This window comes from Mirounga angustirostris, unplaced genomic scaffold (genome assembly GCF_029215605.1).
Source record: "Mirounga angustirostris isolate CCGP_5_RB_7025 unplaced genomic scaffold, mMirAng1.0.hap1 SCAF_1, whole genome shotgun sequence".
In the NCBI taxonomy this organism is placed as follows: Eukaryota; Metazoa; Chordata; class Mammalia; order Carnivora; family Phocidae; genus Mirounga; species Mirounga angustirostris.
This window is the reverse complement of record NW_026991709.1, coordinates 196,089,014-196,104,610: the sequence shown is the minus strand read 5'-3', so window position 1 is coordinate 196,104,610 and position 15,597 is coordinate 196,089,014. Positions and strand designations below refer to the sequence as shown.

Genomic DNA, 15,597 nt, shown 5'->3' with positions numbered 1-15,597 from the left:
TTCACTAGGCTTTTTCTGCCTTTGCTCCCCTGAAAAGGGCCACATTTCCTGGCTCTAGAGCAAACAGTGAAACTGACTCAGAGTGGCCTGAGGCTAGATGGTCCTCAATCACAAGTCCTGCTGGGGCAGCCCTAACCAGACTGGATGGCTGGGGATTGATTGGGTACAGCATCAGTGCCTTCAGCGGGTGGGAGATGGCTGGTGGCAGATCATCTTACACTGCATATGCCTTCTCCATTTGTCACGAGTTAGTGGGTCATGAGGAGGTAAAGGAAGGTGGGGGTAGTCTACCTTTTTCGTCTCTCCAAGTTTGCCCCCTGTAAGGGGAGGAGCCCTAGGGAAACAGTCTCTGGAAGTTTATTGAGGGAGAATTAAAGAGGCTTTGTGGGGATTTCTTGGACAGAGAAAGGCAGGAGGAGACAAAGGCCAAGTCTGGGCTCATGAGAGAATATATGCTATTGGGGGAGAGGACTGGGAGTGCAGTGTGTGTAGGGCAGATGGCTAGGTGAACAGGTCTGCTTACTCTCTTACTTCAAGAGGGAAGAGGAACGCTTCCTTTGGCGGCTTGTCTTGGCTGCTGCCTCCTGGTGGCTAGCAGAGGTCTTGCAGCGATCCCTGCCAAGGGTTGGGCTTGCTCTGTTGGGAGGCGAAAGAGATGAAGGTGAGGAGGGGGGCTTATGGCCAGAAGCCTCAGTCACAGGCTGACTCTCCATTCACAACAGAGGTGGTGAAGCTCCTAAGGCACACCCTGAATTCTGACGTGGGCCTCTGGAATTCCCCAACCAGCCTGAAGGAAGTGAGCAGAGAGGATGAGATGAGGAAAGGACAGCTCCATACAATGGTTTCCTGGGAGAAACTCATCAGATTCTGAGAAACAGGAAAAATGATCAGGCAAAAGAACTGTGGGCAGAAGCTCTCTTGTCTCTGAACCATGAACTGGCTCTTATCCCATAGGAAATGCTTCCAAGTGTATAGCCCACTTGCCTGGAGCACCTAAAGGGTTTGATCATGTATTTGATGTTCATAAGCAAAACAGAACTGCCATGACCCTGCCAACCCAGCCCTGAATGCCTGTGAGGGGCCAGCTGGCTCTTTTCTGCCAGAGAAAGCTCTCTCCCAGACAGCTGAGGACAGGCTTGGCCCTGTGGATGAGGGTCATCCTTTCCTGCCTGTGGAAGGAACTGTGTGAAGTAGTGGAAAAGGAAGACAGGATTACGAGGGCCTCTGTGTGCCCAATCTGCCCTTTGCTAGTGCAGTAGTGGAATCCATGCTAAGATGATTCCCCTTCCAAATATCGGTCCTCCCTGTCAGGAGCACCAAGGTAGCTCTTGGCCCAGCCTGTCTTGTAGGCCAAGCTTAGGAGCATAGTTGCCCCCTCCCCTACTCCCTCCACTGCAAGACTGGGCCTCTCAGGAGGGCGAAGTTTGATCTTTGGGGCTCTAGGAGAGTACTTTGTAGGTCCTCAGAAATATGAGCGGAAGATTCAACCTATGTTCCAGGAGCTTACACTTGATCCGGGAGTTACCTAGAATACCTTAAGCTAGAAGGGCAGACCAGCCTCACCCAAGCACATCCTGGGCTCTGAGAGAGGAGCCTGGAGGGGGGCGGTTCCTGGTTAGCTCCAAGGGGGCGGGGCCTTGGTTTATTCACTCAATTTCCCCAGCCCCTAGAACTATCTTGGCATCAGTGTCCCCAGTCTCTAGAACTATCCATCCTAGCCCCTAGAACTATTCAACTATCCTGGGTGGTTGAATGACCACTCCTGTGCTCTGGTTGGGGTGGGGTGGGGTGGAGTGTTGGGAGACGTGACTGACATTTGCGCTGTTCCAGAGGTTGGATCCATTCGCTTCTTCCCTGCGTCCTGGTTGGGCGTCTGTTACCTCAGTTGTAAAAGGGGAACAAGTGGCCCTACCCTGCTGGGTTCACAGGTCTGTCGGGAAGCTTCAGGAAGAGAAAGTGGCAGGACGAAGGGTGGTACAAATAAATGCCAGAGGCTGATACTGCTGTGCTGAACTTCCCAAGCCTCTTCAAACGCTCCGCTCTGGTGAGGGCTTCCTTGGACCCTAGCCTGGCTCTCTACTGTGGGCCACCAGGCTGACTTCCGTCCGCCTCCCACGGCTGGGGCCTGGTAAGTTTGTGGGAGGCAGGAAGGTGCTCAGTGGGCTCCGCCCCTGACGGCAGGGGTGTTGGGGGTGGGGAGGGAAATGGGCGCCTCTCGTTGCTATGGAGACCGGGCGGGGCAGGCCTCCGCCCTCCGGGTCCCGCGCGCACGCGCCCACGGCCACGGCCACGTCCCGCCGCGAGAGGGGGCGGAGCGAACGTGCGCGGCGGGCGCGCGTAGGCTCCGCGACCTAGCTTGTAGCCGCCTGCGCGGATCGGCGTCCGCGGCGGGCGGCCGCTGAGGTGAGGGCCGGGCCGGAGGAGAGGCGTCCCGCTGGGGCGGCCCCACGCGTGCTGAGGGCCTGGAACCTCCGACCGCCTGGGAGCGACCTCAGGGGCCTCCGCGTCCCCTCCGTGACCCCCGCGGCCCAGGCCGCACTTTGCATCTTGTCTCGCCCGCAGCTGGCCCCGACCCGGTCCAAGGGCCCGAACGCGACCTTGGACCAGTCTACCACGCTGGGTCGCCTGTGCTTCGGCCTCCGGTGCAGGGCACGCCCCGAGGCAGTGAAGCCCGAGCGGGGGGTGGGGGTGGGGAACTGAGGCAAGAACCGCACTTTAACTCCGCCCCGGCCCCTGGAGGCCGCGCCTCGCAGCGGTGGCTACAAACTTTAGCGTCTCTTAAGTTTCGGAGGTGTGTGAGGCCCGGTGAGGTTGTGGCTGAAAGGAAAGGGGCTGGGTAAATAAGCGAGGTCCGGGTAAGCAGGGCTGGAAGCCCAGAGTGGGAGGCGGCGCGCCTCCTTCCCGCGCAGGCCCCTCAGCACCCGGGTCTTTCCGCTCCCCGCTGGCACCGAAGTTTAAGGGCCTGGCCGGCTGCCGCTGCGCAAGTGAGCAGCTCCAGGAAGCCGGCGCGGGACAGCCCGCCCAGACCCTCTCCGGCAGCGGGCCAGAGGGGGACAGCCTGCCAGATGTCAGCGGCAGGGGCTGTTTCAGAGCGAGGTGCGGTGACTGGGACCCTCCAGGAAGAGGGCTCTCCAAAAACGGGCATGAGCCTGGCCCCAGTAAGAGTTCACATTATGAGGCCGAGTTTGGCTTCTGATTTCCGGAAGGGGTGTGAGGACGAGGTAGAGGTGCAACCTTGTGAAGACAGAGTTATTGTAGAGGCCCTAGTGGGCTTTCCCTGAAAAGGGGACAGTCAAGGCAGGATGCCCAGCTCAGTGGTGATTTTCTCTCTGCCCCCAGCACTGGAGCACTTGGAGCACTTGGTCCCTGCGGCGCTGGATGCCATGAGTTGCTAGAAGTGAGCCTGTCTTTTCAGGTGAGCTTCCCCAGCCCTTATCCTGCCTTTTCTCTTGAGTTTGGGGAAATTCACTTTGCCCTGCCTCCCTCCTGTGCAGACCCAAGCTCTGGGGTGCATTTTCCCTCTATTCTGGGTAGTTTAGGAGGTGAGAGGAAGAGGGAGGTGGGAACTAAGTTGCTTTGAGGAGGATGGGGAGTGTGCAGCTGAGAGGGTAGGTCAAAGTGAGGGATGGTCACTCTCAAGGCAACGTGGAGACCTAGCTGCTGAGTGAGAGCTTCCAGCTGAGAGCCTTGGGTTCAGAGATATCCAAGCATGGATTAGAAAAAAGCTTGATTTTTTCTGGAAACCCTGTCACCAGGAAGGAGAACGTGGAAATGGGGCCTGGAGTCAGACTGCTTGAGTTCCCATTGCCTGCATTTTGGTCTAGGGTTCTATTTAGTACCTGTGTGACCTTGAGTAAATCTCTTAACCTCCTGATTCACACCTACCTTGTCTTGAGGATTAATAAAGTAGCTGTGTTTCAGCATTTAGATAGTGCCTGGCATATAGTAAGTACTCGGTAAAAGAGTTATCATCATTATCATGAAAGAAAACAGGAATGAAACTAGAGGCAAGATGAGTAGGACAGCGAATGCATCCCAAAAAAAGCACAACTGTGGGGCAGGAACACATATGGGTAAGAAGACCAGTGTGATGCATCTCAATTTTATGATATCAGAGATGTAGGAGTTTAGTTTGCTTCTTTGTGAGGCAAACACTATGTGTTCATTGACTCCAAAGGCAATTTTTCAGTAAAAAAAATTTGACACCCAGAACCCATAGGGAACAAATTATTCCATAGAGCTAAGTTTTCCATAGGGCTGAAGTGTTGACTTTCAGCTCCCAGTCTTTTAAATTTTAAATATTAATTTTAAATACTTGGGGTGAGACTGTTCCTCCAATGGGTCACATGTTTCCCTTCCTCTTTAAACAGTCTTCTCTGTGCTATGATTTTTTCTGCCCCCCCCCCGGGTGACTCAGGTTAAACCTTCTTATAAGAGGGTTAGGTTTCTGGCCCCGTGCTTCATGGAGGCTGAACGGTCTTCCTTGAGTGGCTCACACACCAGCCTCTGTTGTGTGTCTGGACCTGCTCTTGAATAGCTTCTCTGCTTTTTTTTTTTCCTACATTGAAATGACTGTCTTTATTGCTTGTACCATACAGAAAGGAGGAATGAGGAAAGGCCAGTGAGGAGGAGGGACAATTGTCAGATAAACGACATAAACACAAAAAGGAAAAAAAAGACTCCCTCACCCCACCCCATGATGCCTTTCTGTGAACTACCTAGTAGAGGAGGTGGGGTGGCAGGATCAAAACCACAAAGAATAATTCTGAACACCTGGAGATGCTGGTGGAGGGGAAGAACAGGGCAGCAAGTACACCCACCTGTGACTCTCCCGAAGGCCAGCACCCGTTTCCCATGGGATGAACTGCTTGGGCCAGGGAATAATTGTTCTCCCTGGTGTGTTTCCATTTCTAGCAAACTTTTCTTCCTCCTCCTAGTTTCTAACCTATGAGCTGGAAAAGTGGGATGTAGCTTGTTGGCACCAGTGGTTCAAGTCTGGGAAGCACAGTGCTGGACTTTGTTCTGGCTGCTCAGGCTGATTTGATCTGATCTTTCCTTGGTTCTGGATGGGTGAGCTTGCTGGATACCAAGATTCCGAGTGCCAGATGTGTTTAGAGAAGGAGAGTTTCCTGTGAGAGTCTCTTCCTGTGGCACATTTTCCCCATGGGGTTTTTTCCCCTTATGGTTTACCTATTTGTTAATAAGTGATCGGACCCTGGCGCTTGCCCATCCTCCCCCTGGCAGTGGTCCATGAGGCTTGGGGAGGTCAGGCAGGCAGTGTGGCGGTGTGTGGAAAGGAAGAGGTAATGTAGGGAGAAGGCAGCCTGGCTGACGTCTTGCCCATCTTGGGGGAGGTTGGTCAGGGCTGGGAGTATGTCCCTGGCTGACTCACTCCTGTGCTCCTCTATGACTCAGTTTCCCCAGGTGTGACCAAGGGCTGCCAGCTGACAGGCAGAGCTGTTCTGGGAGCCTCAACAATTGTGATTAAGAAATAAAGAGGCTTGTGGCTTCAGTCATCCTTTGTAGCTCTCTTCTAGGTCACTCTGTGTGTAAACACCATGGCCCCTCCCCCTCCTGGGTCAGAGCACCCAAGGCAGAGCTGAGGTTGGGCCAGAAGTGGCTGGTGGGCAGGTGGGCACATTGGTCAGAGGAGCCTTCTCTCCCTCCTGTCTCTTTTGCAGCTGCCTGGGGGCACAGTGTCGGGGGCACAGAGCCATGTCTGACCTGCTCCTCCTAGGCCTGATTGGGGGCCTGACCCTGCTGCTGCTGCTGACACTGCTGGCCTTTGCCTGGTACTCAGGGCTGCTGGCTGGGGTGACAGTGAGTGCCGGCTCACCCCCCATCTGCAATGTCACTGTGGCCTACAAGTTCCACATGGGGCCCTACAGCGAGACTGGGCGGCTGTTCACCGAGAGCTGCAGTGTCTCCCCCAAGCTCCGCTCCATCGCCGTCTACTACGACAACCCCCACATGGTAAGGAGCCTCCTGTGCCCTAGCTGGGGTTCCGCTCCATGGATGGACATGGGGCAGAGGTGTTGTAGTTTCTGAGGAGGGGTGGGAAAATCTGTGAGCTGGTCCTACATACCACCTCCTCTCTGAGCTTGAAGCTCCTTCCAGATTTAACCTGGACTCCTGCTCCAGGCATCCTTTCTCCTTGCCCAGGTCTGGTTCTCGGCTCATGGCTACCAATGGACTTCTGACTGCAGGGGCCACACCATTGCGTGTCCCTAGTTTCTGCCAGGAATTTGGTCCCCTGCCTCTTCTTGCTGTGCCTCCCTCTTTTCATCCCCATTTGAGGCCAGTGCTCTAAGGCCGGGCTATTCAGATTCCACCTTCTCTCTGGAGTCATATCTTATTGTTTCTATGCCTTCCCTCTTTCAGCTTTCCTGCTATGGCTACAGCTCCTCAAGGGTTGAGAGAGCAGGTCCTGGGCATGGGGCTTAGAATCCTACCTCTTCAGCCATTCTGGTGGCCCCTGCCTCAGTGATACTGCATTTCTTTGGATGTTAAGCTGCCTGGTTTGGAGAGGATGGGGGTGGTGGGGATCAAGTGGAGCCAGGTGAGCTGCCCAGAATATCTAGGATGCTGGGGTCAGAGATGAGCCCAGCATTACTGGTACCCTGTGGGCGTCTGGCTGTACTTAACAGCCTGTAGTGAGTCAGGGCTCACCAATGTGGCCTCTTGCCATGCATGGGGTGGTACTGCACACAGCTGCATGGGCTGGCAGCTCTACCAAGAGTTCTTCAGCCTTCAGCTCTGAGCCTTGGCAAACAGACCATTGGGAATCCCCAGCTCTGGATTCCTTGCCTGTAGAGCTCAAGTAGGCAAGGCCTATAGCCTACCCACTGTCTCCTACCAAGTCTCAGTGGGACACTTATAGAAACAAATGTGTGCTGACTCTCTGTGCCAGGTTCTACTCGACACCTGCACTCCAGAGATGACAAACCTGGCCCTGCCCTCAAAAAAGCTTCACGTGGTTGGCAAGTCAGCACCATACAAATGAATCTCTAGTAGGCCCTGTACTTGATGTCTGTAGAGCTTTGAGCTGCAGGTTTGGGGAGCGTACTTCAAGTTTGCCTGAGAAGCTCACAGAGGAGGTGGACTTTAGCTGGGACTTCTCCCATGAGTAGAACTTTGCTCTGCCAGGAGGGGCCTTCTGACTGAGAGAAGTACGACAGTAAAGGCTTGCAGACATGGGACGATAGGGAAAGTGTAGCCAGTGGACATGTGGTGGGTGAAGAAAGCAGTAGAAATGTTCGTGGGCCAGGCAGTGTGAGGAACAGCAGGTTGGGAGGCAAGGGGCAGCACAGTTTGCCCCCTGTGATTTAGGAAGCTAACTGGATGGCAGGTGGAGGAGGGGAGGAGATGAGGCAGGGAGGCCATTGAGGAGATTGGGCTAGGCCCAGGTGAGCGGTGACATTGGCCCGGTTGAGGGATGAGTAGACAGGATTTGAGGTCACATGGTTGGGAGATGGCACTAAGTGGGAGTTGAGAGCGCTGGAGCCTAAGTGACCTGGGGCGGGAGCTGGGCTTTGGGAATCTCCTAGACCAGATGCTGGACCCCCATTCCTGTAGGGCTGTGTTCTGTAAACCCCTGCCCCTCCTTCCACACCTGGCCCAGTTGGAGCCCTCTGCAAGCCCTCAGTGGGAAGGAGGAGAGTCCTTGCAGTTGCCTCTTTCCTCATCAGCGTGTCCTGTTCCTAAAGCAGCACATTGCCTCTTGGGTTGGAAATGCTAATTCCAGGATAGGAAAGGGCCAAGGCATCAGTGTACCTTGGGGTCAGTGCTAGAGGCTGATCCAGGGAACAGTGAGATAGAAGAATCTTGGCATGGTGTGCACTCCCCATGGCCGGCCCAGCCACTGCCTCCAGGCAGCCCACCATATAGCTGTCTTGGGGTGGGGGTGGGGGGGCTGGTTGTTTGGGTGCAGCCTGACTTGGGTGCCAGTCTGAGAATACAGCCTCAAGGTTGGCAGTCCTGGGTTCTGATTCTGTTTCATCACTGTCATGCTGTACGATCTTGAGCATATCACATAATCTCTCTGAGCCTCTGTTTTTTCATCTATAGAGCTATGTTAAGGTATCTGCTTCATATGTTGTCTGGCAAGAATTAAATTAGGGGACATAGGTGAGGCATTCATCCTACCACCTGGCCCTCAATAGCTGTTTAACAACAACAAAAAAGGGTGGACAAGACATTCATGCTAATTAGGTGCACTTGGGCATTAGGCTGAGCACTCATGACCCAGGCCTAGACCCTTGGCCTGGTTGTGGACATCTGGCTGTCTCAGAGGATGAATGTATAGGTTAAAGTGGTCCCTCTGATCTTGTCCCTCTCAGTCATGGGTCACTCCAGAAGACACCCGTGTCCACATTCAGAGCTAGGTCATACCCTGACACCTGGGATAGCTCAGGGATGCTTAGTCTCCATCTATTCTGGGAGCTGGGTAGTATATTCTCTGCCTAGCAGGGATTCTCACAGAGGGTTTAGGGGACCATGGACCCCCCCAGACTTCAGGTGCTCATGGCTATCACAGACCATCTGGTCTATAAGGACCTGGGGCCTCAGGGTCCACACTGCTGATGTGATAGAGGAGGAGACTGAGGATCAGATAGCAGGAGTTGAGGTATTGATCTCACATAGTTCACTCATACTTTTTGCTTTTATTTAACAAATGTGCCACACTGCTGGGCACTGGGGCACTGTGAAGACCAAAGGGCCCAGCCCTCAGGACCTCTCAGTGTGGGTGTATCAGGGGAGCCTGGGTGAGAGACCCCATCCAGTCCTGGGGAAGGCTAAGAACCCAAGCCTTCTCCCTAGGCTGCCTCCCTAAGCAGTGTCCAGCATGGGGCCCTGCATATTTTGGTTCACAGACGGAGGGGACAGGATGTAGGCTGAGCTGTTGTGTGGCCCATCCCCACACTTTTTCCCTCCCCAGTGAGCACAATGGGAGCCAGAACCTGCTTCTGTGTGAGAGTAGGGAGGAGTGAGGCTCTTTCAGGTCTGTGAGTGGGCAGAGAGTGACCAGGTGAGAGGTGGCCACCTCCTATCTATCAGTGCTGCCCTCCCCCCTTAAGGTGTGAACTGACAGCTCTTTAGCCACTCCCCTTCTAGGCCTCAGCAGGACAGGGGGAGGCTGATTTCTAAGAAAGGCCTGGGGGAGGCCTCACTTGGTCTGGCTGTGGGCGCAGGAGTGACACAGGAAAGGGCACCACCAAGGCAAGGTCATGGCCATCACTGTGGACTCTTTCATGTCAGATGCTGTTTTAGCATATATATCTCGTCAGCTCTGTGTCTTGGAGGGTCAGCATATATATGTCAGTCAACTCCAGATCCTGGAGTTCTGTATGGAAGAAGTTGCAGGGTCTGGGCAGCTCGTTCTTGTTGGGCAAGAGAAAGGATTCCATTCTCCATCCCTGAGGGCCTTTGGAGAGGTAGGAGGAGGAATGAGGGAACATGTGACAGGAAGTGGACCGACCCTGGTAGTGGCTCATAGGTGTTCTTCTCCTCTCCAGGGCCCAGCATTCTTGGAGTGCAGCCATTTCCTCTTCTAAGTACCAAGGGAAGGGGTGAGTTCCAGAGTCAGTCACTGATCTCTGCCTGCCCCGTCCCCAGTGTACATGCAAACACACACACAGACACACACACACACAGATCCAGTTATGTTCTTGTAAAGCTGGAGAAGAGTCAAAATTGCTCTGCCCTCAGCCCTGCTTTTGAGGTGGGGTGTGGGGTCTGCGGCCTGGTCCCTCGGGGAGCCTGGGGTTTTGGAGGGGAGGGAAAGAGCCAGGAGGACCCTGAGTGGCTCACTTGATCCTGACCAGCTCTGGCCTGCAGATAGGCCCTTCTGGGTCAGCTGCTATCCCTGTGCCCATGGACCTGTCCTGTGTGCCATCCTGGCCCTCCACCCCCTACTCCACCCTCTGCTGCTACCGCCTCCACTGCAATTTGGGCCTTAAGCAACCTGTCTGCCTGCCCTGTGGGGAGCCTGGCTGCGGCAGGTGGGGCGTGGCAGCCAGTTCAGTTTACCTGGCTGAGGCCCAGGTATGGAGCAGATGGGGGAACTGGTGGTGCTTGGGTTCTGCCTTTAGTAAACTGGGCTGTGTTGAAGCTCCCTTTTTCTCCTAGTCCACTGAGAGTCAGCCTGGGACCACCAAGTCTGCAGGGGCTAAGGCTGGTAAGAGTGTTGATTTAGGCCTGTGCCACACTTCCCCTTTAGTGTGTGTGGGGATGGGGCCTCCCTGCGATCCTTGGAGGCACTGAGACCACATGGAGCCCGGGAGGGAATGAGGGTGTAGGATTGCCCAGGGTTGACCCCTCAACAAGGGCAGTGGGAATGTGGGCTATCTGATGTTTCCAAGGGCCCAGGCCATTCCCTACCCCAATTACGTGTGATGGTTTTCATCCAGATGGAGTCCAGGCTTTTGCTCTGAAGCAGGTTAACTGTGGGGGGCAGCCCTGGAAAGCAGAGCTGCCTTTGGTAGGGAGGAGGGCTGGGGTGTAGGAGAAGAGGGCTTTGGACTCTTTCTGGGTTTGAATCAAGGCTCCACTGCTTACTAGAGTGTGATTCTGAGGGAGTCACCTGGTCTTTCTGAGAATCCCTAACTCAGGGGTTTTGTTTTTCTGGGGACTAAATAATGAGGATAAAGCCCAATACTTGGCCCCCAGTAGATGCTTAGTACTCTTGGTACCCCCTCCCCCGGGCCTCATGCCACTAGGACTTTGTACTTTTGGGAACCCTGCTTGCCTGCCTCTGGCCTAGCCTCTTGCAGGATGCCTGGGCCATGAGAGGAGGCTCAGCATAGGGATGGTCCATTATGCAGGCCGTTCCTAGCTAGGGCTTATTTCTTAGGCTCCCAGGTGGCTTTGCGTCCTGTGGTGCAGCTCTGGAGCCAAGTGCCTGGGTTCGAATCCGGACTCCAACACTGCCTTGCCGTGTGGCCCTTTCTGAATAGCTTTGCTGTCTGGGCCTCAGAAACAAGAGTTGATAATGGTACCTATTGCACAGTGTTGTTTGGATTGAATGAGCTTAAACATGGAAGGCAGCAACTGGGGCAGATGGTGAGCACCTTGTCAGGTGCCAGCTGTTGTTAGGATTATGCTTGGGGGTGAAAAGAAGGCCTTGAAAGACTTCTAAGTGAGAGTTCCCAGAAAGCCCCCAGGCCCCCCTTTGGAGGTTGGCATCCTGCTTACTCACCTCCCGTCCAGCCTGAAATGCGGGTCCTGTTCTCTGGCCCTGCTGTCTGTGTCACCCATATCCTGACTAGTGCCAGACCAGCTTTTGCCTTTGGATACCACCTGCTTGGGGAAGTTTGTGGGGCTTGGTGTGTTGACCTGCAGCACCCCAAAGGTTAAATGAACCCACTGTTCACCCTCCAGTAATGAACAGCTGCGGCTGCACTGTTCCCCCTTGGGGGTACCAGTGCCAGTGAAGGCACTGTCCCTACTTGTCCCCTTACCTTGGGCAGCTTTGGGCTGGGTATGCTGGCCAGGAGGAGTCGAGGCAGCTCGCTGGGCCTGGGATCGGCAGGCATTGCAGCTGTCTTCATCAGATGTTGCAGGTCCTAGACTGGCCATTTCTACTGAACCTAACATCTGGGTTTGGTCTGGACCAACTGACACCATTTTTCCTTCCTGGATCCTGGAAGATACCAGTCTTGCCCAGTTTCTAGACTCAGTGAAGTCTTAGCCAGGCAGGGACTCTCTTTTCACTATGGCCTCACCAACAGGGTCAACCTGGCACTATGAGCCCTCTGGTAGGAGCACTGGGGCCAGCCTGTACCCAGAAGCTTTAGGTTCCAAGCAGACTGCCTTCTTCTCACATGCCAGGACTCCAGAGGCCTCACAGCTCTTGTTCTGGGCACAGGTACCTAGAGAAATGACTGATATAGGGAGGAAAGAGAGCAAACAGATGGAACTGGGAAGCCCAGGCTGACCTCCTAGGGTCAGGCCCAAATAGAGGCATTGCATTGAACTAAGGTGGATGGAGTTTGTAGCTATGAGGACACTCCTTTGTCTTCTAGGCCCTTGACCTCAGTGGGCCATTCTCCTGGAGGTGGGCATGGGCTCTCCAGGGAGCCCAGGGAAGCCTTCCCCTGCTCCTGACCAGCCTTGCCCCTCCCCAGCTAGTCTTCAGGCCTGTTCCATCTCCTTGCTGGTGCCTGGTTCAGCTGCTGAACTCCAGCAGCTCCAGCTGGTACAGGGCTGCTTAGCAGGTGGTGGGCTTGCTGAGTAACTTCCTAGGCTGCCCTTTAGCTACTGGCCAGGGCAGAATGGTGCAGGAGGTATCCTCACTCGTGGAATTGAGGGGTTGCTCAGGCAGAAAGGGAGGGCCTGAGGCTGATACACCTCCAGGATCTCAGGAGTCCTGTTTCCTTATTAGCTTCTTCCCTTCCCTGTGATGGGAGTTCCTCTCTTGAGATAGAGGAAGAAGAGGTTTGCTCATGTGCAGGGCCCATGTGTGCATGTACAGGCATTCATGTACTGTTGCTGAGCATACCCCAAGAAGTTCATGTGTGCACAGGATCCTGGACCTTTCTGCCTAGAAGCCTGGAGTGGTGGGGAGAGATGGAGGGACCATTAGTTACTGTGCAGCACAAGGCCTGCTCCTTCGGGTCGGCATTTGGGATCAGAGAGGAAGGGCTGCTTGGCAGGGACCATCAGAAGGCTTTGAGGAGGAGGGTTGAGCTGAGTCTTGATGGATGAGCAGGAGTTTCCCAGGCAGAAGGGACTCTGGAGTAGGGTGAAGAAGGACATTCCAGGCAGAGGAAGTAGCTTACGCAAAGGCAGGAAGCATGGAAGGACGTGGCATGTTTGGGGAGCTGCAAATAGTTCCATGTGGGCGTGTGCAGGATTGTGGTGGGAGAGGAGGTTGGCAACGTGGGCTGGGCCCGAGCCTGGATCTGTCCCTCCCTCTGCCACTCAGATACTCAGTGGACACCTGCCCACCTGGGTTCTGGCCCTTGCTGGGGCCTGGGGATGCAAAAAAAGTGCTAGGCGAGTGTGTGGACAAATCCAGGCAGTATTGTATGGACCACTTAAAACAGTGTTGCATGCTGGGCTTGAGAGTTTCATTCTAGATCAGAATTGGGAGCCACTGAAAAGTTATAAGCAGGGTCGTCACGAGTGTTGTGGTGCTTTTTACGGGTCAATGAGGATGTTGAGCTTGGGAGCTCCATAAAGGCTGCTGAAGTGATCCCCGAAAAGACCCTGGGACCCAATCCTAGGTAGGCCAGAGATGATCAGTCAGGGGGCTTTCCATCCATTTCTCCATCTAAGCTATATTGAATGTTTCTTTTGTACATCATAAGTTGCTGGGGTCAGGATCATGGTGACTGGCATTGCCGCAGGCACGCTCCCTCCGTCTGTCAGCAGGAGGCCTTGGCAGCGCCTCCTGCCCCAAGCCTTGGGCGTGGATGGAGCAGCTGCACCATCTATAGACGAGAGATGGTACTGCACTTTGCTCCAGTGCCTCTGCCTGGGTGGGGTGGGAGCTGTGTCAGACCAGTGAAGTGACTGCTACCAGGTAGAGTTGATGGAGGCAAGAGTTTACAGCAAAATGTTGGGGGGGGGGGGTGACACTGAGCTACCCTGAAAGGTTCCCCAGGAGGGTGCTTGAGCCTGAAGAATGGGCAGGGAGGAGCTACGTGTTCAGAGGTTTGGGTGACTGGGCATTGCAGGCCAGGGGTCACTTACCGGGCCTGTGTCATAGCTGCTAATAACCAACAACATTTACAGCACTTGCTGAGTTCTGTACCACGCTGAGCCCTCATATGGAGAATCTCATTCAATACGTCAATTGTGTAAGGGACTTGGGCTCCAAGAAACGAAGGGACTTATCCAGAGTTACACGACTCACAGTTCACACCCAGTCCTGCCTTTCTCCAGAAGTTGTGATCCTGACCACTGCACCATAGTGCCTGCCAGTAAAGCCCTGAGCTACGCTTAATGACATAGGATTCAAGGGAGCAGCAAGGGGGCCCTAGCTGCAGAGAGCTGGGAGTGACCCCCAGGGACTGCACAGAAGTGAGAACTTGGAGTCGGGGCATGAGTCCCAGGCAAAGTGAGACTCTAAGGACAGAGCTAGGCTGGACTGAGACACACCTAGGGGATTGTTGACAGGGCTTGGAAAGAGGACAGAAGCAAGAACAGGTAAAAATGACTTCATGGTGCGGGAAGGTATGCCAAGAGAAGCAACTGGAGGTAGAGGGAGTTTGAATTTAAGGGTCAGTGGGCCCCAGGTAGTGGGAGAAAGGGACCTTCAAGTAGAGAGAAATCCAGGATTGATGGCACAAGGTCTGTGATGAGTGTCTTAGACTTAGGATCAGATACCCCTGGGGGTATCAGGGGCTGGTGTAGATTCAGGTGGCAGGAGATGATACAACTTGGGGCCTCTTGATGCCAGAAGGAGAGGTGAGTGCTGGGCCTTGCAGGCCTGGGGCCAGGCCTAGGAAGTGTTAGAGACTCACATGGAGCCCCGCCTGCCTTGAGTTTATGGGATCCAGGAGGGTGAGGGCAGTGAGGGAGGGGATCAGAGTGCAGTTACATACAGGTACTGGGGGCCCAGGGAGACTTGGAGGGGAACCAGCAGTCTCCACCTGAGCCAGAAGGGACTTGGCAAGTGTGTCAGGGCTTGGGATGGAGCACGGGTTGGAGAGGAGGTCGGGAGGCTCTGGTGATTGTGGCTGGCCCAGCCTGAGGGATTGGGGAAGAGGATCTCAGTTTCATCAGCAATCCACAGTTCAGTGTGGTCCCGCTTCCTGCTCGCCCTCCACAGCACAGGGCCTGGCATATTTGTTGGAGGCATAAAGGAAGGGATGGATGAGTCCTGCAGCAGGATACCAGAGGCTGGGGCCACAGATCAGTTCCAGAAAGAAAATACTCTTCTCCATCGTGGTATCTGGGCTGTGGCCTGTTGGAGCTGGTCGTTCTGCCAGGCCTGAGCTGGCACAGAACGCAGGTGGCAAGAGTTCTGAGAGCCCCCTTCCTTTGCCCAACCCTGACACCCCTGCTCTTCCTCCCCAGGTACCCCCTGAGAAGTGCCGCTGTGCAGTGGGCAGCATTCTGAGTGAGGGTGAGGAGTTACCCTCCCCTGAGCTCATCCAACTTTACCAGAAATTTGGCTTCAAGGTGTTCTCCTTCCCAGCACCCAGCCATGTGGTGACAACCACCTTCCCCTACACCTCCACCCTGTCCATCTGGCTGGCTACCCGCCGTGTCCATCCTGCCCTGGATGCCTACATCAAGGTGAGAGGCCTAGTGTATGTGTGTGTTGGAGGATAGCCAGTCCTTTGGGTGGGAGACAGGGAGGACTGCCTAGGCTGGGAGGAAAAGCTGCCTTTGGGAGGGCAACACCCTGGGGCCTTCATGGAGCAGGTGCCTATAGAGCTAGGAAGATGGGCAGAGGCTGCTGGCATCTATCCCAAATGCCCAAGACCTTGTGGGTGCCAGAGCATCTATTAGGAGCATAGGGAGCTTGTTCAGAAACCTAGCCTGGTCAGTTCAACTCTGGCTTGGACCAGAGCCATTTTTAGTTCTCAGCCCCCACTCCAGGCTCAGATGGATGGACAGGTCCACCCTAACCCTTTCCTGCTGGAG

General features: G+C 54.7%; 1 protein-coding gene across 6 annotated transcripts in view; it reads left to right on the top strand.

Annotated features, from left to right (window-relative positions):
• The first annotated feature begins 2,106 nt into the window (after nt 1–2,106).
• TEX264 (testis expressed 264, ER-phagy receptor) overlaps nt 2,107–15,597 on the top strand; it is a 30,154-nt gene continuing 16,663 nt past the window's right edge. Inside the window, exons 1-4 of one of the 6 annotated variants that reach the window (XM_064595571.1) lie at nt 2,107–2,128; nt 3,340–3,415; nt 5,682–5,973; nt 15,025–15,246. In XM_064595571.1, coding sequence (XP_064451641.1) covers nt 5,716–5,973; nt 15,025–15,246 — 480 coding nt within the window. In that variant the 5' untranslated portion in view covers nt 2,107–2,128; nt 3,340–3,415; nt 5,682–5,715. Of the gene's footprint in view, nt 2,129–2,260; nt 2,404–2,591; nt 2,643–2,727; nt 2,792–3,075; nt 3,097–3,339; nt 3,416–5,681; nt 5,974–15,024; nt 15,247–15,597 lie in introns of those variants that run through there. The other 5 variants (XM_045862260.2, XM_054504715.2, XM_045862261.2 and 2 more) reach the window with 5 other exon arrangements.